The sequence below is a fragment of the Bos javanicus genome, chromosome 8 (genome assembly GCF_032452875.1).
Source record: "Bos javanicus breed banteng chromosome 8, ARS-OSU_banteng_1.0, whole genome shotgun sequence".
Taxonomy (NCBI): Eukaryota; Metazoa; Chordata; class Mammalia; order Artiodactyla; family Bovidae; genus Bos; species Bos javanicus.
In genome coordinates this window covers 102,152,562-102,177,557 of record NC_083875.1, presented here as the reverse complement: position 1 = coordinate 102,177,557, position 24,996 = coordinate 102,152,562, and the positions used below count along the sequence as shown (strand labels likewise).

The 24,996-nt window shown below is 42.1% G+C and overlaps 1 protein-coding gene across 5 annotated transcripts in view; it reads left to right on the top strand.

Moving 5' to 3' along the window:
* SUSD1 (sushi domain containing 1) overlaps nucleotides 1-24,996 on the top strand; it is a 151,016-nt gene that overhangs the window by 56,791 nt on the left and 69,229 nt on the right. For all 5 annotated transcript variants that reach the window (XR_009738215.1, XM_061426491.1, XM_061426493.1 and 2 more), the window contains 4 exons: nucleotides 3,193-3,372; nucleotides 15,557-15,654; nucleotides 16,274-16,460; nucleotides 24,845-24,954. Coding sequence is in view for 4 of the 5 variants with exons in the window: in XM_061426491.1 (XP_061282475.1) it covers nucleotides 3,193-3,372; nucleotides 15,557-15,654; nucleotides 16,274-16,460; nucleotides 24,845-24,954 (575 nt within the window). In the remaining variant the exon portion in view is untranslated. The remainder of the gene's footprint in view (nucleotides 1-3,192; nucleotides 3,373-15,556; nucleotides 15,655-16,273; nucleotides 16,461-24,844; nucleotides 24,955-24,996) is intronic.

Sequence of the window (24,996 nt, the reverse complement as noted above, 5' to 3'; positions counted from 1 at the left end):
GTCTCTGCTCTTCTCTGCACCGTCATCTCATGCCACTTCTCCTTGCTGACTGTGCTCCAGCCAACAGGCCGCATTTCCCCTTCTGGAACACATCAAGAACTTTCTCACCATAGGGTCTTTGCATTGGCTCTTTCACTTGATTGAAATGTTCTTCCTCTGATCCTGAACATGACAGGCTCATTCTCATCCTGCAGGTCCTAACTCAGATGCTACCTCCTCCAAGAGCTCAAACTATTCCTGACCACTCTGTGTAAAAAGTCTTCCCCATCCTATCACATTATCCCTCCTCCTACTTAACATGTTCCACCATCTGCAATTACCTTGTTGGTTTTTTTTTTTTTTTTTTGTCCAATTATTCTCTCCCTAAGTTCTCTGAGGGGAGTGATCTTATCCATTTTGTCCACTGCTGTAGTGTATAGCATACTGTCTCACATATACTAGGTGCTTAATAAATAAATGAGTAAGTGAATGAATGAACACAGGCCACGGAAGCTCAGAGGAAGAAGGGATCCCTCTATTAGTCATAGAGCAGTTTCTTCATTGGGAAGGATTTTGCTAGGTTTGAGGGAGGAAGCATGTAATCTGAGGAGAGAGAAAGTGAGCAAGGTGGAAGGTGATAGAAAGGGGCATATGCTATAGATTTTCAAAGATGGAGCTGCTCCTGAGAGGCAGTGGTTGTAGGAATCTGATGGATGTGGATTCGGCTTCTAACCGTCATACGATTACCCGTATGACTTTGGATGTTTTATTTAACCATGTTAAGTCATTTTACCTGTAAGATGGGGGAAATAGTCTCTACTATGGAGGGTTACTGTGAAGTAGTAATGTTAGATACTTGAGGCCCATTTGGGATGCGTGTGATGTCAAGGGGTAGCCATTCATACCACTGTTTAATTTAGGTTCTCACCTGTGAGCGTGCATACAGATCAGATTGGCAGCTTTGTAGAAATGTAGATACCAAGAACCCAACAAACTACTACTCATTCAGAAGAGTTGTCTCTGGGTGATGGTGGTGTATGTGTGTGTGTGTGTGCAAAAGAGAGAGACACTCCATTGTGTGATTTTTTTCAAAAGCTCCCTAGGTGATTTAGACTGTATAGCTCTTGTTTAGAACCATGTGTTTAATCCTCTCTAAATATCTCTTGCCAAGGGACTGTCCGACTTGAATAGCTCTGAGATGGGAAGGCACAGAGTTGGGTCCAAGTTGCCTATCCCTGGGCATCTATCTGAGTCCCTAGAGACCAAGCTATTGATTTCTTATCTATTAATATCAGTTAAAAAAGAATCTTGTAGTCCCAACTAAAGCCACCGTGCCTTCCATTATTCTTGGTCATGTCCAAGATGAAAGTCAATTTAATTTTTTTTCTATACCTTTATACCTTTAGTATCTATATGCTGTGCTCAGTTGCTAAGTCCTGTCCATGAGATTTTCCAGTCAAGAACACTGGAGTGGGTTGCCATGGCCTCCTCCAGGGATCTTCCAGACCCAGGGATCAAACCACATCGCCTGTATCTCCTGCACTGGCAAACGGATTTTTTTTTTTTTATCACTGTGCCCCCTGGAAAGCCCTTAGTATCTATGCCTCACCCCTAATCCAGAGGTCTGGTTATCAGATTCCCTTTCAAACCTCTCCAATGTGCAGTTTAGAATTCCAGCTTCAATTTCGATGAAAGAAAGTCAAAGTTAGTCGCTCAATCATGTCCGACTCTTTGCAGTCCCATGAACTGCAGCCTGCTAGGCTTCTCTGTCTATGAAATTCTCCAGGCAAGAGTAGTGGAGTGGGTTGCCAATTCCTTCTCCAGGGTATCTTCCTGACCCAGGGATTGAACCTGAGTCTCCTGCATTGCAGCAGATTCTTTACTGTTTGTGCCACCAGGGAAGCCCATAGACCTACATAAATCTATACCCTCAGTTTATTCACTGATGATCCCTCTAATTTCCTGCTGTAACTGAACCCTGTCTTGAACTGGCTGTTTTAGATGTCTACAGTGGCTGGGCAGTCTTAGGAAACATTAACCACCTGTTCAGCTGGTTGCTCATATACACACAAATATACTCACATCTTGGAATGTTTGGGGCCAGTATACAGGCTGAAAGATCTGACGTTGGGAAGATATGCTGAGGGCCAAGAGGTTTTGTGTTGGGCCAACATGTACGAGAAGGGAACAAATCTCTGTGGGCAGACATGGGAATTGAGAGGTGGACAGGATTGGAGGCTTTATTTAATGACCACTTCATTCTGGTTCCATAACTGCTCAGGATTTGTATCTGCACTGACCAGAGACTAACTCTTTACTGCTGGGTCTGTCAAGCTCTACATCACACTTAAATGATTGTGGAGACTTATCTGTACATCCTGCTTGTTTCATTCTTGTGTTTCTTCTAAAGGCCATCCTTCTCTTTGCTTAGGGTATTTATTCTGATTCACTTATGTTATTGGGTTGAAGTTATTTTTGAATTTTTTCCCAGAAAAGGTACACACGTAGATTTTTTAAGAATCGTAAAATACCCGAAAGTGACTCTTTTATTCTTCTATGAGGCAGAGTTTGGCTGGGTCTAAAATGGCAATGTCGTAATCCTTGTCCTTCAGATTGTTCTCTGTAAGTATTCCAGTGTCTTCCAGTAGTCAGAGTTGCAGAGAAGAAATTTCATATTCATTTTATAAATCCAGGCTTGTCTCCCTCTATGTAGCTGATTTTTTCCCTTTGAAAGGTGCATCTACATTGAATGTTAATTAACTTTCCCCGTTAATTTCCTTTAAAAAGTTCAGAGATTTTGTATGTATTTTGTTTACTCTTCAGCTGGCCAAAAAAACCTACAATTATATTATTATTTACTCAGGAGTTAATGACCTGAAGATAAAGATAGCAGAAAAATCTTAGTGTTTAAAAGAACCCTGAGATGGATTCTTTCATTGACCAAGGAGTTCTCTATAGTATAAATAATCTCATAATTAGAATGTTTTCTATATATACATGTTTGTAAATTTCATTAAGCTCAGAGAACTCCATTTTCTTTACTTCTGAACAATCTTATGTTATGTATCTGCTGTTGAATTATTTGATGGGGTTAATGTCTTTCCTTATCCCATATGACTGGACTCTATCATTGATGAATGTTTATTTCTAAAAGGTGAATTATGGGATGGAAGTCATGGGTCATAACAAATGCCGTCCTACTTCTTATTGTAGAGATTGACTGTGGCCGCCCTCCAGAAGTGCAGCACGCGATCCTAGAGGGGAATCACAGCTCCAGACTGGGCAGCGTGGCTCACTATGTCTGTCTAGAGGGCTTTGAGAGCCCTGGAGGAAAGATCACTTCCGTTTGCACAGAGAAGGGCACCTGGAGAACCAGTGCTTCGTCATGCTCAGGTATAACCCCCATCCTGTAGGGCTCCTGTCTCCTGGAGGTAAATAGCTAGCAGGAGTGTGGAACCTAAAGCCTTTGCTTGCTTGCTCTGTGCACTGCACCTAGCCACGCCTTTACCTAGCCACAGTGGGCACTTGGCTTTAGATTTGTCAGCCGAACCCTGAAGATTTAAAGGGTGGATTGGGAAAATAATTTGGATAGAAAACATTATGCATTTGTCTTTTGAAACTCACCTTAAATCACAGTGACTCCTATCTCTTCTGCTTGGTTGGCTGAGAGACTTTTCTCTATGAACCATTTTCACAGGGGGGCTTACTTGAAAGTCCTAATTAAGCACATGTTGACAGCTTTTCAGGGAAAAGGTGGTGTCATGTATAGCGAGGTTTTTAATGTTTATTTTTAATTGTGGTAAAATATGCACAACATAAAATCTACCATCTTAACGCTTTTTCGGTGTTAACTATTTTCACATTGTGCAACCAGTCTCCAGAACTTTTTCATCTTGTAAAACTGAAAGTCTGTATCCATTAAAGAGTAACTCCCTATTTTCCCACTCCCCACAGCTTCTGGTACCACCATTCTGCTTTCTGTTTGTATGAGTTTGGCTAATTGACCTCAAGTAAGCAAAACCATTAGTATTTATGCTTCCGTGGCTGGCTTATGATCCTTAACATAATGTACTCCAGGTTTATCCATGTTGTTGCCAATGGTGGTATTTCCTTCTTTTTTCTGGCTGAATGATAATATTCTGCTGTGTTTATATATGCATTATGCTTATCTGTTCATCTGTTGATGGACAGTTCTGTTGCTTCCACCTTTTGGTTATTGAGACTAATGCCTCTCTGAGCACGGGCTTACAAATATCTCTTTGAGACCTTGATTTGAATTCTTTTGGATGTGCCTGCTGTGCTAAGCTGCTTCCATTGTGTCTGACTCTTTACGACCCCATGGACTGTAGCCCACCAGCTACTCTGTCCATGGGATTCTCCAGGTAAGAATATTGAAGTGCGTTGCCATGCCCTCCTCCAGGGGATTTTCCCAACCCTGGAATCAAACCTGCATCTCTTACGTCTCCTGCTTTGGGAGGCGGGTTCTTTACCATTAGCGCCACCTGGGAAGTTCACAATTCTTTTGATATATTCCCTCAAATGGGATTACCTGTGAAAAGGGGTTTTGAGACTTCAGTTCAAATTCTAGCCGTCCCCGGTGCCAGCTGTGTGTCATCACATAAGGCATTATTCTCTTAGAGCCTCAGTTTCCTAGTCTGTAAGAGGGGGGAAATATAGCCTGTTTTTCCTACTTCAAATAGTTGTTGAGAGGGAATCAAATGAGATAATCTACAGGGAACATTTCAAAGTTTAAACCACTGTGCACATGTTAGGTCTTTTACTGAAATTATTAGCATGACTTGAAGCAGATCCTCTCATGAGTCAGAAGTATAGACTTCCACATGCTTTATTTCACCTTGGCCTCCAAGAAACAAGATGGGGAAAGGCAGTGATTCTTAGGCTTGTGATAGTTGGCCCAGGGTGTGACAAATTGTTGTCACCTAGTCTTGAATGGGAGAAGGCAATGGCACCCCACTCCAGTACTCTTGCCTAGAAAATCCCATGGTCGGAGGAACCTGGTAGGCTGCAGTCCATGGGGTCTTGAAGAGTCAGACATGACTGAGCGACTTCACTTTCACTTTTCACTTTCATGTATTGGAGAAGGAAATGGCAACCCACTCCAGCGTTCTTGCCTGGAGAATCCCAGGGACGGGGGAGCCTGGTGGGCTGCCGTCTATGGGGTCGCACAGAGTCGGACATGACTGAAGCGACTTAGCAGCAGCAGCAGAAGTCTTGAATGACTCTGGTAATTTGTTTCTAGATGTTGACTTGCTTGGCTCTGAAGACAGATCTCTGAAGAGTGAAATCCCAAGGTAGCTTTGGTTTGGGTCTCTGGATTGACTTGCAATTGAATTATGGCAGTGTCTTCAGTTCAGTTCAGTTCAATCGCTCAGTTGTGTCTGACTCTTTGTGACCCCATAAACCTCAGCACGCCAGGCCTCCCTGTCCATCACCAACTCACAGAGTTTACCCAAACTTATGTCCATTGAGTTGGTGATGCCATCCAACCATCTCATCCTCTGTTATCCCCTTCTCCTTCTGCCTTCAATCTTTCCCAGCATCAGGGTCTTTTCAAATGAGTCAGCTCTTCGCATCAAGTGGCCAAAGAATTGGAGTTTCAGCTTCAACATCAGTCCTTCCAATGAACACTCAAGACTGATCTCCTTTAGGATGGGCTGGTTAGATCTCCTTGAAGTCCAAGGGACTCTCAAGAGTCTTCTCCAACACTGCAGTTCAAAAGGATCAGTTCTTCGGTGCTCAGCTTTCTTTATAGTCCAACTCTCACATTCATACATGACTCCTGGAAAAACCATAGCCTTGACTAGATGGACCTTTGTTGGCAAAGTAATGTCTCTGCTTGAGTCTTGTCAGTCTAAGTTTTCTAAAGGAAAGTCTAGCATGAGCAAATATAACACATGGACTGCAGGTTATTATTTGTCCATAGAGGAAGGGTTTATGGCCATTTGTGGGACTGGGATTTGAAGAAATCTATCAATTCATTCAATAGATATTTATTTAGCATACATTGTGTGTGGGGTACTTTGCTGGACACTATCTTTTTGGAATTTATGGGGCAATGGAGTAAACAGATTTTTCTCCAAAGAAATGCACATACAGATATACATTTAATATTGAAACCCTTGGGTAAAGAACCCTGGAGAAGATGAAGAACTCAGTCCTGTTGCTGAAACCATGTCTGCGCCATGCATTTTCCACATTTAGTTATCTATACCACTACTGCAGCAGGATGTAGGTTAGAGATTGCAGCCATAGCAACAAGGAGGGGTAGACTTGGATGGGAACCCAGAGATCTCGATCAGCCTTCTCTTAGGTCCCACTGACTTGTCCAACTTCACAGAGAAGCGAGGGCAAACCTGTAACTAACATCAAGGACTCCAGAGTTCCCGTCTTCATCATTGGAAACATTGAGAAGAGCTAATGCCGTTTCAAACCAGACTGATAGTCTTCCCAAACAATGACTGCCTCTCCAACAGCACCTCTAAGTTATTTGGAGGAAATGAGGCAGCTGCCTCGTGGATGGCTGAATTCAACATCGGGGAGATGGTCTTGGGCCAGGGGTACCTGTGGAGTCACTGGGTCTGAGAGCTGGGCGTAGCTTCAGGACCCTTAGCCATTTTCTGCAAGGCTCAAGCTGCTTGTGCCCCCACCATTCAGAATTCAGTGGGAGCACTAGGATTAGTCACTCCCTGAAAAACCAGTGGATCTGCATGGGGCATAGTAAGCTATTAATTAGCTGATGCTTGTAGAGCACTTTGAAGAACAAACATGTTATGTAACTGCTAATTATAATTACCGACCTCAGCCTGCCACCTTTCACAATGTCTGTGGCTCCAGCTGCAGCTGTTTCCATGGGCTTATGCAAGCTTTGATTTAAGAAGAGAAAAGGCATTCTCCCTGAGAGCTGTGATCTTTCTCTGAGGAGGCCTCTATGCCCTCAATCAAGATTGGCAGCTAAATTCAATTTCCGCAGATAAAGGGGGCGATTTACATGCTGATTAATTCATGGCACAATGCGCAGGATCGCTGGGTGGGTAGGTAGGAGACGGTTCTGGAACTGTAGTGAGAGAGGCTGATTACCACGGCTCTTGCTCAGCTGCCCCTCCCTCCTTCTTTTTCCTATTTTTCACCCGTTTCTTCCTACCACCCGCTTCTGCCTTACCTCTTTCTGTGTATTTTGTATTTACCCTCCTCAATGTTCACTTTTTCTCCAATTTTTTTCTACTTTTCTGCCTAACCCGTGAATACCTTTTACCCTGGTCCTCTGTTTCCATTCTGTTTTATACTTGAACATTTAATTCCAAATTGGGTGGAATAATTTCTCATTTTACTTGGGTTGTTCTTAGTTAAAAATAGTTTTGAAGTCCCTGCTTATTTGGACTAGTAGCTTAGAAACACATATATTTAAAAAATGTATTGAAGTATAGTTGATTTGCAATGTTGTGTTGATTTCTGCTGTTTAGCACAGTGATTCAGTTAGAACTGTATACGTTTTGAATGGAGTATGAACTCTGGCAAGGTGGTGGGACCTTTTTTTTTTAAGGCCAGTTTAGACTGGAAACTCCAGACAGCCGAGAATTAGGCAATTATGTTGGTGTCTGGAAAAACCCCAGGTGGAAGCTTGATGTTCAGTGAGTCGGCTTACCTCAAGATCAAAGAGACTGATTCATTCTTGATAAGACTGTCCCTGGCTTTCATTCTGCACAGGTCATTTGGCTTTTTATGTTTAGAATCTGAGTTAATAATTATGAAGTTGATGCTCACTCACTCCAGGCTCTTAGAAGAGCAGCGTCTCTATTGAAACGCAGACCGTTTGACTGCTGGGAGCCTCTCTGAGTCCCTCACCCGACTCAGGCACTGGAGTCCTAATGCTTCCAGGCCTCCTGTTAGCTTCTGTTCCTCCTACTTTTGTTGTTGTTGATGCTGCTCTTCAGCCCAGTGAGTGCTCACTTGCAGCTTGACATATTTCAGATAGGAGAGAAAGGTCAGCCGGAATAAATGGGCACACATGCAAATAGCCACATGCCTGGAATTTGTTTACATACATAATGTTAGACCATCAGGCATTACAGCTGCCATCGATCACACACCAGCTTAGACACCCACGGCTCTGCCAGGAGCCTTGATGCTTGGTTTCATTGTGGCCTCAGAAAAACCTGGTGAAATAAGTATTGATATTTTCATTTCATAGATGAGTAATCTGAGACTCGTAAAAGTGAAACAACTTTCACAGGGTCATTCAGTGACTAGTAAATGGCAGAGACAGGATTTGAACTTAGGTCTTGAGGCCCGAGATCTGTCTCCTACCAGTTTCCCGAGGTTGAACTATTTGTAGATCACCCTGACAGAGTTTGTCAGAGGAAAAGTATTGGTTATTTAATGTTTCTTTAAACAACTTAGATTTAAAACTTAAATTTGTAGTTTAAATTTATTGACCAAGGACACTTTGTAATATATGTGATAGCATGAATTTGATGTTAACAGCTCGTTTTTTTCAAAAGTCAATACCAGGCGAGCCTATAGGAATGTATTCAGGTGTCAGCAAAACGCATCCTAAAGTGTATGAAGCATTTTAGAAAAGCATACTCTACGTCATGCTGCTCTGCCTCTTTTATGCGACCCTAAAGACTGAAAGCGCCTCCCAGCTGGCACTGGTGGCAAAGAACTGGCCTGCCAGTGCAGGAGATGTAGAGACGTGGGTTCTATCCCTGGGTCAGGAAGATTCCCGTGAGGAGGAAATGGCAACCCATTCCGGGATTCTTGCCTGGAGAATCCCACGGATAGAGCAGCCTGGAGTGCCACCGGCCATAGGGTTGCAAAGAGTCGTACACGACTGAAGTAGCTTAGCACGCAAAGACTAAAATCAAACAGGAAGCACAGCAGAACTCTTATAAGCAAACACGCTTTGTTTAACATTGTCACCTTGGGGAGGGAGCCGTACTCTCATTTCAATGATGCTATTATCAAAATGTTTCTGTTTTGTAATCCAACTGGGATGGCCTTTGAAGGTAGTTTAATGCAGCACACTGGAAGATTGGTCATGTTAGTTTTGAAATCAGGTACTGTTTTCATCTAGAAATGACCTCCAGCTTGACCATCTGCTAGGGTCTCCTGAATTTATTTGGTAGGATCTTTTACTGTTTTCAAAAATAAAGAACATGGATATAAAATTGGAAACCAAAATTGAGTACGTTAGACCAGGCCCTGCCCACAATGGGGCTGCTGAGAGAGCGGGGTGTGCTCACTGACTCTGTCCCTCCCACCCCATTCTTGTCTCAGTCTCTCCTGCAGGAGAATCAGGCGTCCAACACCCCAGTACACTGTGGTTCTCTCACCAGGGTTTCTTAATGATCACCTAACCGTCAAATTCATCTTGTAGCATCAATCCTTGTTCCTTTTAACCTTTTTATAACACTTAGCATTGCCCACCATTTATCCATATATTCATCCATCTATTTAATCAATCAACCAAATGATAAATAGTTTAAAAATATCTGCGTCCAACCAACTGTGTTAGTTTCTGGGGATAGAGAGATAGACCTTGTTTGTCTTTGCTGTTATAGAGCTCACATTCAGGAGAGATTTGTTGTTGTTGTTCAGTCGCTCAGTTGTGTCCATCTCTTTGTGACCCCATAGACTGCAGCATGCCAGGCTTCCCTGTCCTTTATCATCTCCGGAGCTTACTCAAATTCATGCCCATTAAGTCGGTGATGCCATCCAACCATCTCATTCTCTGTCGTCCCCTTCTCCTGCTTTCAATTTTTCCCAGCATCAGGGTCTTTCCCAATGAGTCAGTTCTTTGCATCAGGTGACCAAAGTTTTGGAGCTTCAGCTTCAGCATCAGTCCTTCCAATATTCAGGGTTGATTTCCTGAATCTTGATCTCCTTGCAGTCCAAAGGACTCTCAAGAGTCTTCTCCAACACCACAGTTCCAAAGCATCAATTCTGTTCATGGTCCAAGCCCTCAGGAGAGATAGACTTAGATGTTAAACAACTAATTACAAAATTAGTCGTTACAAATGTGACGAGTACCACAGAGAAATACTAAATGCTAATAGAATGCTAAAATACATGTCTTTATATATATGTACATTTATACACACAAGCAACCATGGGCCACATGCAGAATCTAAAGCAAAGCAAAGGTACTTTATCACCAGTGAAGGCTTTTGTTCTCAAGGTTCAATGTAGAGTTCATTTGGATGGTGTTGGGGCCTCCTTTGTTTAAAGCTGGGGAGGCCTAAGTGTCCTACAACTGGACAAGCCAGAGATCTGCTCTGCCTGCCTCTCTCCAGTCAGACCTCAAGTCTGATCATGGAACCGTGTGCCCTCCTTTGGGAGAGAAAGAGCCATATGTGAGAAGGGTGAGAGATCAAGCCCTTGGTGCCTCATGTTTTGCTCCGCACTTTTCTTGGGTGGGGTTGAGAAGGTTGGGGTGTTCGGTGGGAAGGAAGCGAGATAACTTTTGAAGAAACAGACATGACTGCAGATCTTCTGTGTCCTTGACTCCCAAGGCATCGGACTGTCCTCGCCAACCACTGACCTCCTTCCGTGTCGCTCTGTCCTCTGATTTCCCCTTGGGTTTCCATGTGTCTTAGTCCCCTGCTGTTGTGCTGCCCACTCTCCACGTTGGACAGGGGTGGGTCACCTGCACCCAGAGCTTCAGTTGCCAGCCACACATTGATGACCTTCAAGAAAGTTTTTCACCTAGATAGATTAACTCAGACTTAGCATGTTCTGGGCATAATTCATTAGTTCCTTGCTCACAAATGCCTTCTTCTTCCTCCCATGTTTCTCATGAGAGCAGTAGAAGGCAATCCATTCAGACTCTCAGGCTTTGAGACTGGCAGTCAGCCTAGACGCCTTATCACTCATCTCCTATTGCTTCTCCTTCAGGAGAAACTATTGCTTATGGTTTTCAAGGCAATGCCTGATTCCATATTTTCACCTTTTTGCTGAGTAACTTCTTCAGTGCAGAGGCTCTGGGTTTTGGAGTCTGGTGGGTCTAGTTCTGAATTCTGACTTGACTGCTTACTGCTTCTGTCCACACTATCTGGTCCATAGTACCTTTTACCTTTTAACTCGCTCAGTCATCTCCGACTCTTTGCGACCCATGGACTGTAGCCTACCAGGCTTCTCCGACCATCGGATTTTCTAGGCAAGAATACTGGAGTGGGTTACCATTTCCTTCTCCAGGAGATCTTCCTGACCCAGGGATTGAACCCAGGTCTCCCACATTGTAGGCAGATGCTTTACTGTCTGAGCCACCAGGGATAACATCTGGTCCATAGTAACAACTCAGTAAATGTTCACCTATAATTGACTTTATGATTGCTTCCCATGACTACTGTGAAGATGTGATCAAGTCTATAAAGACCCATATGTCAGTGTTTGATGTATTGGAATCACTGATTAAAGGGGGTCAAATTCTTTCCTTGTGACCTCCAGTTTTTCCTTCAAAACACACCGGAGTTATTTTTTTTTCTTTTAATTAAAAAAATTTTTATTTTGGCCACACCACGCAGCATGGGATCTCAGTTTCCCAACCAAGGATTGAGCTTGTGTCCCTGCATCGGAAGCTCAGAGTCTTAGCCACTGGACCACCAGGGAATTCCTCCTCCAGAGGTATCTTTCTTAAAAAAAAAAAAAAAGTCCCCACCATCTTCCTGCTTTTAGCTCTCCATGGCTGGTAGGAGTAAGTCTGTGTTTAGTCTGGTGCACAGGTCTTCCCAAGTCTGATCCTGTTCTCTTTCTGAAACCTTGCTGCCCCTCTTCCTCCTCTCCAGCATGTTACATATTACCACTCTGAAATTGTCCATACAGGTTACACCTAGGACTTTGGACCTGCTTAGATGTCTTCCCCACTCCTAAGCCCTGAAGCCGGGAAGGGTTGCATGGCCTCCATGAAGCTGGCTTCCCCAGTTCTTCCAGTGAGAGTGGTGGCTTCTTTCTCGATACCCTGTGGTACTTGTGTGTAACTTTGTTCTGATATTGATGGAATCATGATTTATCTGCTTGTGTGTTAGCTTCCTCCATTAGATACAGTGTTCCTCAGGGAAAGACTTACCTTCTGATCATCAGCCCAGTGCCTGGCAGGGGAGGATGTTTGGCGTTCAATGATGGTTCAGTTAAGGGTCAATGGTGAATAAAGTGCACTGGACTCAGATCCAAAGAGAACTTCCAAAAGTATTTTAAGTTTTCAGTACTATTAGAATGAAGGTGTAGCCTCCCAAGTCATCTCTTTTAAAAGGGCAGCATGAATGTAGATGTTTAATATCTTTGTAACATTTACAAAGAAGTCTTTCCAGCTGGTGTGTAGACACCTGGAGGGAAGAGCAACTGAATTTTGTTCAACTACTCCTTGGGATGAAATAGCTGACCTCCCTACAAAAAGATCTGGGTCCCATCTGTGCAGAGCGCAGGGCACAGGCTGGAGGCAGATGGCATTTCTGAGATGTCATTTGTGGTTGTCATAGTGAATGAGCAAAAAGGAAGAACAAGAAAGGAAACTTTCATGTCTCCTTTCTTTTTTTTTTTTTTTTACATTTTAGGATAACAGGGTTAGAACTTTTTTAAAAATTTAAACTTATTTATTTTAATTGGAGGCTAATTACTTTACAATATTGTATTGGTTTTGCCTCATGTCCCCTTTCTAATCTCTGCTTGGGTGGCAAAGGGTCCCGAGTGGGAAGGAAGTATGCTTTAATGGCAACTCAGCGACAAGGTGAGGAGTGGGGTGTTTCCTTTTCCTTCTGGACCAGGGGGTGAGTGTCGGGGGCTGTGGGAGTGAACAGAAGAGTCTAGAACTCTGTGCTTTGACGGGCTGGAGAGGGAAGGGGTTGGGAATATTTGGGACTTTTTCAAGCTGACAAAAGACTGTTGCCAGTGTCATCATCATGATACCCAAGGAAGTGAATGGATTGGATCTTTGCATCCATCAGAGTACCCATGTCCACACCTGGAATATTTCTTTGATTTCAAATTATTTTTGCTCCAGGAAGACGCACTGATGTAGTGACCCAGGAGTGCAGTAGATGGGCACACTTGATCCTCTGGGGTCTCTCCAGAAATTTGCCTCTTTTCCTCTTCCTGCCTGCATTTATTCCCACTTACTGTCAGCTGACTGGGCTTACCCATGACCAGGTCAAGTGTGACATCAAATCTCGGCAGTGCTGCTGATTGGGTGATTTAATAAAGATATAAAATCTTCCATGGGCAAGGGGGTCAGTAGATTAGGGTCTATCTAAAGGTAGCATTGGTTCTGAGTATGAAGAAATGGGGCTTCCCAGGTGGCTCAGGGGTAAAGAATCTGCCTGCTAATGCAGGAGACATGGGTTTGATCCCTGGGTTGGAAAGATCCCCTGTAGAAGGCAGTGGCATCCCACTCCAGTATTCTTGCCTAGGAAATCCCATGGACAGAGGAGCCTGGACAGGCTACAGTCCATGAGGTCTCAAAGAATCTGACATGACTGAGCAACTAACACACACACACACACACACACATCCCAGGAAGCAGGAGTGAAGGCTGAGGTGGGCAGAGCAGGGAAGGAAGCCAAGCCAGCATGAGGATTCCTTGTTGCCCCGGTCCTTACTGAGTGCATGTGATCGCTCCATCAGTGTAGCAGCGCCCTGGGGAAGCTTCGCCACAAGGGGAAGAAAAGTAAGGGGCAGATTTTTCCAGTACTTCCTGTCTTTCAGAAAGTGTCCATTCCCCCCCACTTCCAGGTTGCACATGCAGCAGGGAAACCCCAGCCTGGGAGACAAGACATGGTCATGTTGTCAAAGCTCAGGCAGGGCAGGAGCAAGGGGCATGTGAGCTGAGAGGGTCTAAAACATCCATAAGGGCATCTGCTTCAGTGGGAAAGCTTGAATGTAGGCTGGGGAATATTCCCCTTTGGTGAGATGTTGATTCTCTCCTCTAGAGGTGATAGTTTGGTAACTTCTACCTGCATGAAATAGGGCTTCCCTGATAGCTCAGTTGGTAAAGAATCCGCCTGCAATGTAGGAGACCCTGGTTCAACTTCTGGGTTGGGAAAATCTGCTGGAGAAGGGATAGGTACCCACTCCAGTGTTCTTGGGTTTCCCTGGTGCCTCAGCTAATAAAGAATCTGCCTATAATGTGGGAGACCTGAGTCCGATCCCTGGGTTGGGAAGATCCCCTGGAAAAGGGAAAGGCTACCCACTTCAGTGTTCTGGCTTGGAAAATCTCATGGACTGTACAGTCCATGGGGTCAGACATGACCAAGCGACTTTCACTTTCACCTGCAGGGAATTTTATTCCTTTTGATGCTGTTGTAAGTGAGTTTTTTAAAAATTTCATCTTTGGCTTGTTCCTTAATAGTGGACAGGGATGCAATTGCTTTTTGTACATTGACCTTGTATCCTGCTACCTGGTTGAAGTTGTTTCTTAGCTTTAATTGTGTGTGTGTGTGTGTGTGTGAATTCCTTAAGACTTTTTTTAGACAAGAGCATGTCAGCTGCAAGTAAAAATAGTTTTACTTATCTGCAGGAAATTTGTTAAATAGAGAAAAAGCTAAGTCCTTTCCCCATTCTCATCTGAACAACTTCCTAAGTCATTTACTAGGTTCATTGGAAACTGTTATCTCAGGACCCAAGGCCATAATACAGTTTCCCACATTGCTAAATTTATTACATGAAACATGTACAGAATATTTATTTATTTGAAAAATTTTAATTGGAGAATAATTGCTTTACAATATTGTGTTGGCTTCTGCCATATAACAACGTGAATCAGCCATAAGTATACATACGTCCCCTCCCTCTTGAGCCTCCATCCCACCCCTCTAGGTTGTCAGAGTACTGCGCTGAGCTCCCTGTGACATACAGCAACTTCCCATTAGTGATCTATTTTACATATGTAATGTGTATGTTTCAATGCTATCCTTTCAATTGGTCACCCCCCCCAACCCCACCACCGCCACATGCAGAATATTTAAAAGAAACAGAACAACTTAAAGAAATTAGTGGCTTCCAGATAAATCAGGTTTAAATGGTTCCAGGGACCTCATGGAGAATTTATTTAGCTTACCCGCAACGGGCTGCTCCTGAGGAATGGTCATGGGTGGTGATCTGTGTCATTTCCCTCCTGGGAACAGCAGTGACCTGGTGATCAAAACGCTCCATCAGTCGGTGGGATGAGGGAATCGGAAGCTGGTCTAACCTGTGCAGCTGCAGGGAAGGTTCAGGGCTCGGCTCTGGGTCCCTTTCCTTCCCCCAGGAATGGAATGCCAGTGGCATCCAGTGGCCTGTCAGACCAATCACAGGCTGGAATTCTCACCGTACTTAAGGGAATTCTCAGCCTTTTCTTCCACATCAGGTCATGGGCCGAGCTCACTCATGATAAAGTTAAATTGAGTGATTGGCCTGGGATAACTTGAACTGCTGATTTGGTTTCTGAATCCTAGTGTGAATGGTGACCAGCAGAGAGACCAGCTGGGCAAGTAAACAAAGTCATGCCCTCTAAAGGGCTGGCCATTAGGATTTTTCCAAAGTCTTTTGATGCATTTTGTTGAGTGGATTCTTTCTTTTTTTCTTTTAGAAATAATTATAGAAATTAATGAGGTGTCAGTGTTTAATAACACCTGTGTGAGGTGGCAAATAAACCCAGGAAGAATAAACTCCAAGATCGAATATGTGGTAAGTGAAGTGAACTCCTTTTTTTTCTGCCAGGGCAGAGATGGTTACCATGGGAATGAGAGTCAGAGGAACTTGCTTCCGGAAGTGCTTCTCAATCAAATAGCTCTCCAATCCCATAGTCCTTTTTAAAGTGAGTAGAGTTTTTCAGATATCTGGATTATTTTATTTTACATGTGGTGTTTAATGTGCTTGTCATCCTCCAGGGTGTATGCGTGGGGGGTGTATTTATATTTGGCATCATCATGATTGCTTGTTTCCAAGCTCTCGTGTGTCACTCCCCCAGAACCTAGAAGCATCTGCTGCCTGGGTGACAGGATGCAGCAAGCAAGTCTCGGGTTGTGACTGCCTCCATTGATCGCTGGTCATTTGAGTGCAGGATAGCACTCCTTAGAGAAACTCCCCATTTTATGTCACTTCTCAGGGTTTCTGGACTATCAGGCTGATCAGATTTCATCATCAGAGACCAGATAGCAGAGGTTCGCCCTGTTTGCCTGCCCCGGGGTGAGCAGTGCAGTATAAAAGGGAGTAGTAAGACAGTAGTTTCCAGCACTACAAAATCTCTCTTGGTTGTTTTCAGTGGAGTCACAGTGGGTTTCTCTTGTCTTTTCCCCTCACAAAGATATACATAAAAGGACAGCGGTTGGACCCCCTGGAATCAGGTCATGAGGAGACAGTTAATTTGACCACAGAGAGCAGGACCCCAGAAGTGTGCCTAGACCTGTACCCGGGCACCAACTACACCGTGAACATTTCTACAGCCCCTCCCCGACGCTCCGTGCCAGCCGTCACTGAGTTCCAGACAGCTGGTAGGTGGAGGTGAAGTCTCATTTCCTCCTAGAGAATGCTAAGCGCAGGATGTGGGGAAATGTGCTTCAGAATCCACAGGTCAGGAGAGTTCACAGTTACTTTCTAAGGTTTGCAGCCAAGGGGTTAATTACTCCAGGGGTCAGAACCAGAGCAGAGCTAGTAGGAGAGATTCCTGTCCTAAGGATGCCAGACTGAATGGGCACTGATGTATGGATTCTCAGCTGGGTCCTCTAGTTGACGTGGAAGGCAACAAGAAGGCATTTAAAAGACAGCAGTAGGCAGTGATGCCCTCTGTTTCAGTTGTCCACGGCAATAGAGGGTAGCCATCTGGCTTATCTTTGGTGGGAAACTCAAAAGTCATTTCTTACTCTTGCCTATGACAAAGGAGGAGTCAGGGAGGCTGACCCAGGAGCTGTACATCTAGGATGAGAAGTGACCCCAGGACTGATTAGGGGTGGGGATTCAAAGTGAGGGTGAGCAGGTGGAGAGGAGGAGGCAGCCTTAGGATGCAGGAGGGTAGAAGTTGGTTGGAAAGCAGATTGGAGGGAAGGAGCCTCAGGAAGTTGTAATAAACACTAAGGCACATAGATATCATCTGGATTTTTATATCATCATGACAATTACAATAAGTTTTTTTCAGCACTCTGGTTGTGGGATGTCAAAATTAATTAAATTCTTTAAAAGCAAACCTTGAGAAGCCATTGGTGTCATTTATTGTCTTGTATGAGTTGAGGTAGTTTTCAGCTAGGTATTTGATATCCTATTTAAGAAAACCTACTTAAGTTGGACCATAAAGGAAGCTGAGTGCTGAAGAATTGATGCTTTTGAACTGTGGTGTTGTAGAAGACTCTTGAGAGTCCCTTGGACTGCAAGGAGATCCAACCAGTCAATCGTAAAGGAAATCAGTCCTGAATATTCATTAGAATGACTGATGCTGAAGCTGAAGCTCCAATACTTTGGCCACCTGATATGAAGAACTGACTCATTAGAAAAGACCCTGATGTTGGGAAAGATTGAAGGCAGGAGGAGAAGGGGATGACAGAGGATGAGATGGTTGGATGGCATCACCAACTCAATGGACATGAGTCTGAGCAAGCTCCGGGAGTTGGTGATGGACAGGGAAGCCGGGCTCAGAGTCGGACATGACTGAGTGACTGAATTGAATTTAAGAAAACTCAACCTTTAGGTATTGCTGCTGCTAGGAACTGGGAAGTAACATGGATGTGGCAGAAATAAATGAAAAGTGTGTTAGTCTTTACAATATCATTCAGACTATGAAATTATACAAAATAGGTCTCAGGGTACTTGTATAGAAATAAAATGATTTATTTCTAAGTAAAGACTATGTTAGGGAAAGATATTGTCAATTTAATATGGTAACTAATTAGAGAAAATTATTCAAAGTTAACAATAAACTACTGTAGATTTATTAGGAATAAAAAGATCATCCTAGGACTCCAAACTCATCTGTCCCTGTTCAGTCAATGACAGATTGCTGTTCATTGTCCGCTGTTTTTACTAACATCCTCTTCAACCTTTCCAAGTTAATTTCAGTTGGGGCAAGCATGGTCTTTGGGTTCAGACAGACCTGGATTTACATCTTAACTCTGCTGCTTAAGAGTTGAGTGACCCTGGCTGAGTCTGTTAATGTCTCCAGACCTCCTTCTGTCTGAAATTTTAAGTGGAACTAGATTAAATTTGCAAGTTAATCTAGTGAGGATTGGGCTTTATATTGAATTATCCCAACTGGGTACAAGGTACATTTCTACATTTTCTCCATATCTACTCGAGTTTTGTCTTTCCTGTTTATTTATGCCTTCATGCGAAGATTTGTCATTCTGTTCATTTAGATCCTGCACATTTAGCCATCTGATTTCATGATTAGCGTTATGCCAGTTCTCGTTAAATGAATTGGGAAGTTTTCCATATTTTTATACCCTGGAAAAGTTTATATCACTTCGGAATTATCCCCTTTCTTTAAAGCTGGACACACTTGCTCATAATGTCATTTAAGTTTCATCCCTTTGGGAGATAATTCTTTGATGACTGTCAATTTCTTCTGTGGTTTTGGGGATTTGTGTTTCTTACATATTCTTGAGTCAATTTTTATAATTTATACTTTCTTAGAAAATGCCCATTGAGTTGTGATTTTATTTTTTATCTATTTATTTTTAATTTTTTAAAATTAAAAAAAATTTTAATTGGAGGCTAATTACTTTACAATATTGTGGTGGTTTTTGCCGTACGTTCACATGATATATTGGCAGAATGTCAAATGGAATGTTTGTTGACAGCTCCTCTGGAGTTATAGATTATATATTCCCAGGTTATTTTGATTCCTAGTTTTGTGTTTCTTTCTTTTTAACACTTGCTTTGCTTAGCTTGGGTTGTCTGTTTCATTACTATTCTTTTCCCTGAAGAATAATCTTCTGGGTTTTTAAAATTATTTTTTATCTCATTAATTTCTCTCATTTTTAAATTTCCTTCTCCCGGATTCTCTTAAGTTGATTATATTGTTCTATTACTAAATTCTTGAGTTAATTGCATAGTTCAACTTATTTCCATTATTTTCTGTTTGATGATAAAAGTCTTCAGTTCTTCTTTCTCCCTTCTGGATTTGAACTTTGGTGGAATTCCTTAGGCATTTATACATATTCTCTTTATTTTTACTTTCAAGACACGGTGTAATTGCTATTCTGATTTTCCCTTGATGGAGGAATTATTTATGAGGGTGTTAATATATGTTCCCTTTATTTTTACTTTCAAAGCATTATATACTTGGTATTTTGGGTTCCGCATTGATTGAAAGATTAATTATGTATGTATCAAGTGGTAGGTTTAAAAGATTCTCAACATTTACACTTTGCTGTTGATTTCTAGGTTTTTTTTTCAATTTTAGTATTCTTTGGGGGGGATTTGCTGACATTTTCTTGGGGTTTACTATTTGGCAAAGTTTTGCAGTACTGGGTGTAGTGTTTGCTTTTAAATGAGGTAAGACTTAGTCTTCAATCAACTTTAGTGGTAAGGCTTTTCAGGACTTCTGTTTTTGTTGTTGTTATTATTTTTTGCTTATTTAGATTGCCATTCTTCTCAGTTTGTCTTGTACATTCTGATGGTTTGTCTCACACATTTTGATGTTATGATATTTATGTTCATGATTGATGTCCTAATTGTAGATTCTAACTTGCACTATTAACAAGTGGCTCACTTTAGCCTATTTAATAATTTTTTTGCCCTGATTTTCTTGACTTCTTTGTGCTCTGCTTGCATGATATGCCTTTGCCCACTTTTCTTCTTAAAATCTGTCTGGATAATACTACTATGGATGTACTTGAGGAGATAGCATATGTTGCAAACGTTTGTAAGAAAAATAGAGTTAATCCATTTACACAGTAGTGTTTGTGATATGGTTTTCCTTTCTTCTGTCATCTTAATTTTTTCTCTTTTTAATGCTTTGTTGCTATGTCTATTGCATTCTCTCTTTGCTGCACAAATGTTCTTTTCTCAGTGATTCAGACGGTAGAGATCTTGCTTTTATTCGGTACTACACATTGAAAAACAAAAACAAAAAAATCCTATTTGAATGTGTATTTCTCTTATTACCAGTGTCGAGACTGGAATTATGTTGACTTCTCCCCCCAAAAGACAAGGAAGTTAGCATTTTTTACTTCCTTTTATTCCTTCCCCTTTTGCTTTCCTTTTGCTACTGGCTTAATACAGCTTTTTATTGCCAGCCTCTTATTTTTAATAATTTTTAACATGCACTACATCTTTTAAGAATTCATTTTTATATAAACTTATAGCAATATTTATAACAATTATATAAACAGCTGTATGTTTTCATGGTTTTAGTGTTTACTAGCGGTTCTTTCATACCAAAGTTTTCCTGTTTTCCTCTATTTTTATTTCTCTTTCTGCATCGTGATTTCTATTTTCTTACTGAGGAATGGGATACTTTCTGAGCCCAGGATTATCTGAGAACCTCATTTTGTTGTCTTCACAAGTGAATGGGAGCTTGATTGAAGATAAAATTATTGGACAAAACCTTTGTTGTCAGAATCCTGGAGGTTTCACATTGGCTTTGGGAATTTAAAATTTTGAAAGAGGAATTTGAAGGTGTGATTTTTTTTTTTTTTCAATCCCATGTAGACAATCTGATCTTTTTCAGCCTGGATATCATAGTTTTCTTTATATGTAAAGTTCCAGACTTTAATCATTTACTCGTGCATGTGGTAAATGCTTATTGACCACTTACTATGTGTTTGACAGTTTTGGGCATTGGGAATTCAATAGTGAGTGAGACAGAAATCTTTTCTTTCATGAAGTTTCAGTCATGGGTTATATACATGTTAATGTTTTTCACAGAGTTTTCCTACAGCCCTGTAAGTTTTTGGATCCTCACATTTCAGTCTATCTACACATTAAGAATATTTTCTTTCATTAAATCTCTGAGTATTGTTTTTGTTTGTTTGTGTCAACTTAAAAAAATATGCACAGTGTGAGAATTGAGAGTTAAGTTTTATTTGGGGCAGTATGAGGACTGCTGCTTGGGAGGCAGCACCTCAGATAGCTCTGAGAAACTTCCAAACTGTTCCAAAGACACTATATATGTGATTTTGATAAAGGGGGAGTACATGGAATCAAGTACAGATTTTTTGGTAGAAAGTTTCTGCTTGTCTCGTGAAGCTTCTGCTAGTCACAAGAAACAATCTTCACCAAGAAGGACTTTAGGTCTTTTCTCGATATGAAGAGATATAAGAATTGGGCTCATAAAATCAGCTCCTGAGGATATCTAGCTATCTGAAGACCTGCCCTGCCAGTCTCCCGGGAGCACAGAGTGCCTCATTTCTGCTCTCCACTCTGAACTCCTTCAGCGGGTGCTGCAGTTCAGCTGCTGCAGCAGCACGTTAATCTTTGTAGAGGTAGGTGACGAGCAACCGTGGCAAGTGCCGATTTGTGATTGACATTTGTTTTTGCACTTCAAATACTCCTATGTGGAATTCCTTGTCTATCTGCATTGGTCTTCCATTTTCTCTCTCTTTTTTACATCCATGCCTTCTCCCTCTGCCCTCTGTGAGTATGTAGTAAGTTTGTTCTCTGGATGCATTTGTGCGTCTATGAGTTGACATTTCTGATGCACTTTAAATTCTGCTGCTGCACTTTCATTTCCTTTTGGTTTTTGTCTCTTCCAGTTCCTCTTTTATTTCTGCCTCTCTCAACCAGTTTCCTCTCTGCTATCACATTCTTCTACCATCTCATCCTTTATCTGTTTGAATACATCTTTAAAATTTTTTACTGAGTGTACAAAACAGATGTTGCTGAGTTTTGCCATTATTTTGCTCAATATTTTTTCAACAGTCTTCATTCTTTGCTTTCAAGGCTTGATCTCCCTCTTCTTCTTTGTAGAATCATTTCTTAGGCTCCCCCCTTTCTTGATTATGATTACTTACCCTTGGAAGTAAAAGTTTTATTTAGGGACTTCCCTGGTGGTCCAGTGGTAAAGAGTTCACCTTGCCATGCGGAGGATACAAGTTCGATCCCTGACAGGGGAACTAAGATCCCACAAGCCATGGGGTAACTAAGCCCGTGAGCCACAAATGCTGAAACCCATGAGCCACAACTGGACAGTTCATGCATACCAATGAAAAGATCTCCCCTGAGAACAAAGATCTTGCGTGCTGCAACTTAGATCCGAGGCAGTCAAATAAATAAATAAGTAAATAAATATGTTTTTAAAAGTTTTATTTAGGATCGATATTCCCTTCATAATAAAATGGATGGCATTCCCTTTGGTCTTCCTTCTTATTGGATAATATTGATATGCTTATCTCAGATCTCATCTTGAAGGATTTACTGATGGTTGGATGATCCAGTGTCCTTTGAGGAGCAGCTGCAAGAAAGCCTCCTGCCCTGATTGAACACTTGGCTATCTTGGATCAATAAAACTGTAGCTCTTGCGTCAGCTCAGCATCACCTGGCTTCATATGGACCTTCGCCTACAAAGGCTGGAAGGAACAAGTCTCCCCTTTTGCCGACCACAGCTTTCTGTCAAATGGAACCTCCAGAGCCCCAGGCCTCCACTTAGAAGTCCTTCTCTGTTAATGATCTCCATTGTGCTAACGAGAGACTATTATTATTAGAAGTAGAAGTAGTGAGAACAAACAGTGTATGTAGCCTGGGTGCTTATCAGAATTGCCTGCTGAGTTAGAAAAAGAAAAGAAGAAAAAAACCCACCAGTGTCCAAGCTTTCCTGTAGATCTGCTGATGGGCATTTAGGATTGGGAGCCACCAGGCTAAGGGGCTCCAGCTGGAGAAGTCCTTGCTTCCAGCCCCAACTCTATGGGCACCAGTCCACCCTGTTCCTTCCGTTGAGATTTTGGGACCCTGTTCCTTTGCTTGGAAAGCATATTGCACAGAGCTCTCAGCCTTTTTCTTTGCCCAGATTCTTCCATGCTGAGCTATGTAGAAATATCTTCATGTTTCTGCCTTATAGATGGCAGTCAACCCTTCTTTCCAACCCAGATGCAAATTGACCCATTTTTACTACTCTCCGTCAATTCTGTCAGGGTTGGGGGTGGGAAGTGGGAACCAGATGCCTTTGTTCTCAGACCATAAGGGATATAAGTGGGAAAATCATATTGAGACAGGAACTCTGCAGACAATACTTCTGCTTTATGTTCTGTTTGTGTACAGACATATACTGTATGTGGTATTGCTCACACAGGTATACTTGGTATGCCTCAAAACCACATGCATACATGGGGCAATTTTTGTTTCTGGTATCCTTATGCAGTCTTAAAAATGAAAGTTGTGAAGGTATCAGAGAGCACTTGTGATAGGTCTTCAAATTCTTTCTCATAACCATATTTTTACATCTTCCAATAAGAGCTGCTGCTGCTGCCAAGTCATTTCAGTCATGTCTGACTCTGTGCGACCCCATAGACGGCAGCCCACCAGGCTCCCCCGTCCCTGGGATTCTCCAGGCAAGAACACTGGAGTGGGTTGCCATTTCCTTCTCCAATGCATGATAGTGAAAAGTCAAAGTGAAGTCACTCAGCCGTGTCTGACTCTTCGAAACCCCATGGACTGCAGCCCACCAAGCTCCTCCATCCAGCCAAGACTATTTTCTCCAAGCTGATTGCCTGGTGCTGCCTCTGTCAGTGATATTTAAAATTTGAAATGGACAATTCTGATTTTGAAGACAAAAGTTTATTGCTATCATTATTTCTTCTTAGGTAGCAAAGACTCCAGTGGGAGAAATACACATGAAAGGTTGTTATAAAAAGCTTCTCTCTGCTAAACATTGAAGCTTTTTCACATTTGTAGAAAATGTCCAGACTTGTTTGTTAGGAAATCTGCTTTTTTCTTGAAAATTAGCCTTGGTGTTACTAGACTCTCTGTGGGGTCTTAACAAACTTCTTTTTTGTTGTTGTTTTAACTGCCTTAAGAAAATAGAACATCGAAGGAATGAATTAGACTGCAGGAGGCATGAAATTACTTTTCTTCTATACAGGGATGGAAATACATCTGCTTCTTGATTATTTTACTGCCTTAGCCCTCATCTAAGGAGCCCTGGAAATACTGTCTGCTGAGAACAAACATCTTGCTTGGTCATCTACTTTCTGGTCATCTTCTAGGTTGGAAACATTTGCTCTAAGAGTTCTAATCCCTGACCTTTACTTTTATTCAGCTTTCTCCTTATTCTCAGACTTTCTGCCTGTTGAGATACTTACCTTCATGACATTTTACTTATGGGACAATCCAAATGATAGGATTAACTTTCTAAAATCTCACACCTTTATTGGTTAACAATAGTTTCATTTATTTTATTATTATTTATTGATTTTTGACTGCTCTGGGTCTTTGTTGCTGCACACGGGGCTCTCTCTAGTTGCGGTGAGTGAGGACTCCTTTCTAGTTTCAGTGTTCAGGCTTCTCGTTGCCTTGAGTTCTCTTGTTGCTGAGCACAGACTCTAGGGTACCCTGGCTCAGCAGTTGTGGCACCTAGGCCTAGTCGCTCCAGCATGCAGAATCTTCCCGGACCAGGGATCGAACCCACATCCCCTACATTGGCAGGTGTATTCTTGACCACTGAGCCCCAAGGAAAGTCCTACAACCGTTTAAAAATATATATACATTATTTATGCTTGTGATATAAAAAAAGTAACACGGATTGCTTGATTGCACAAATAGGAAATTGAGGGCCAGAGGGGTTAAGTGACTTAGCTAAGGTCATGCAGTTAAGAAGCTGTGGAGCCAGAACTTGGAGCCAGGTTTGATGCTTCTGCTGTTAAACATTCTGTTGGCTCTCGGAGTTGCAGTTGTCCTTTATCATGGTATGTTTTACTAGCAACATTTCCCTGTGTTCTTTCTTATCATTTAGGTGATGATCTCTTAGAAGATGATGGGATTTTCAATATTTCAATATTTAATGAAGTTTGCTTGAAATTGAACAGGCATTCTAGGAAAGTTGGATCAGAACGAGTGTATCAAGTAAGAAGATCTCTTATGCTATTCTTAATAAATTGTGTCACT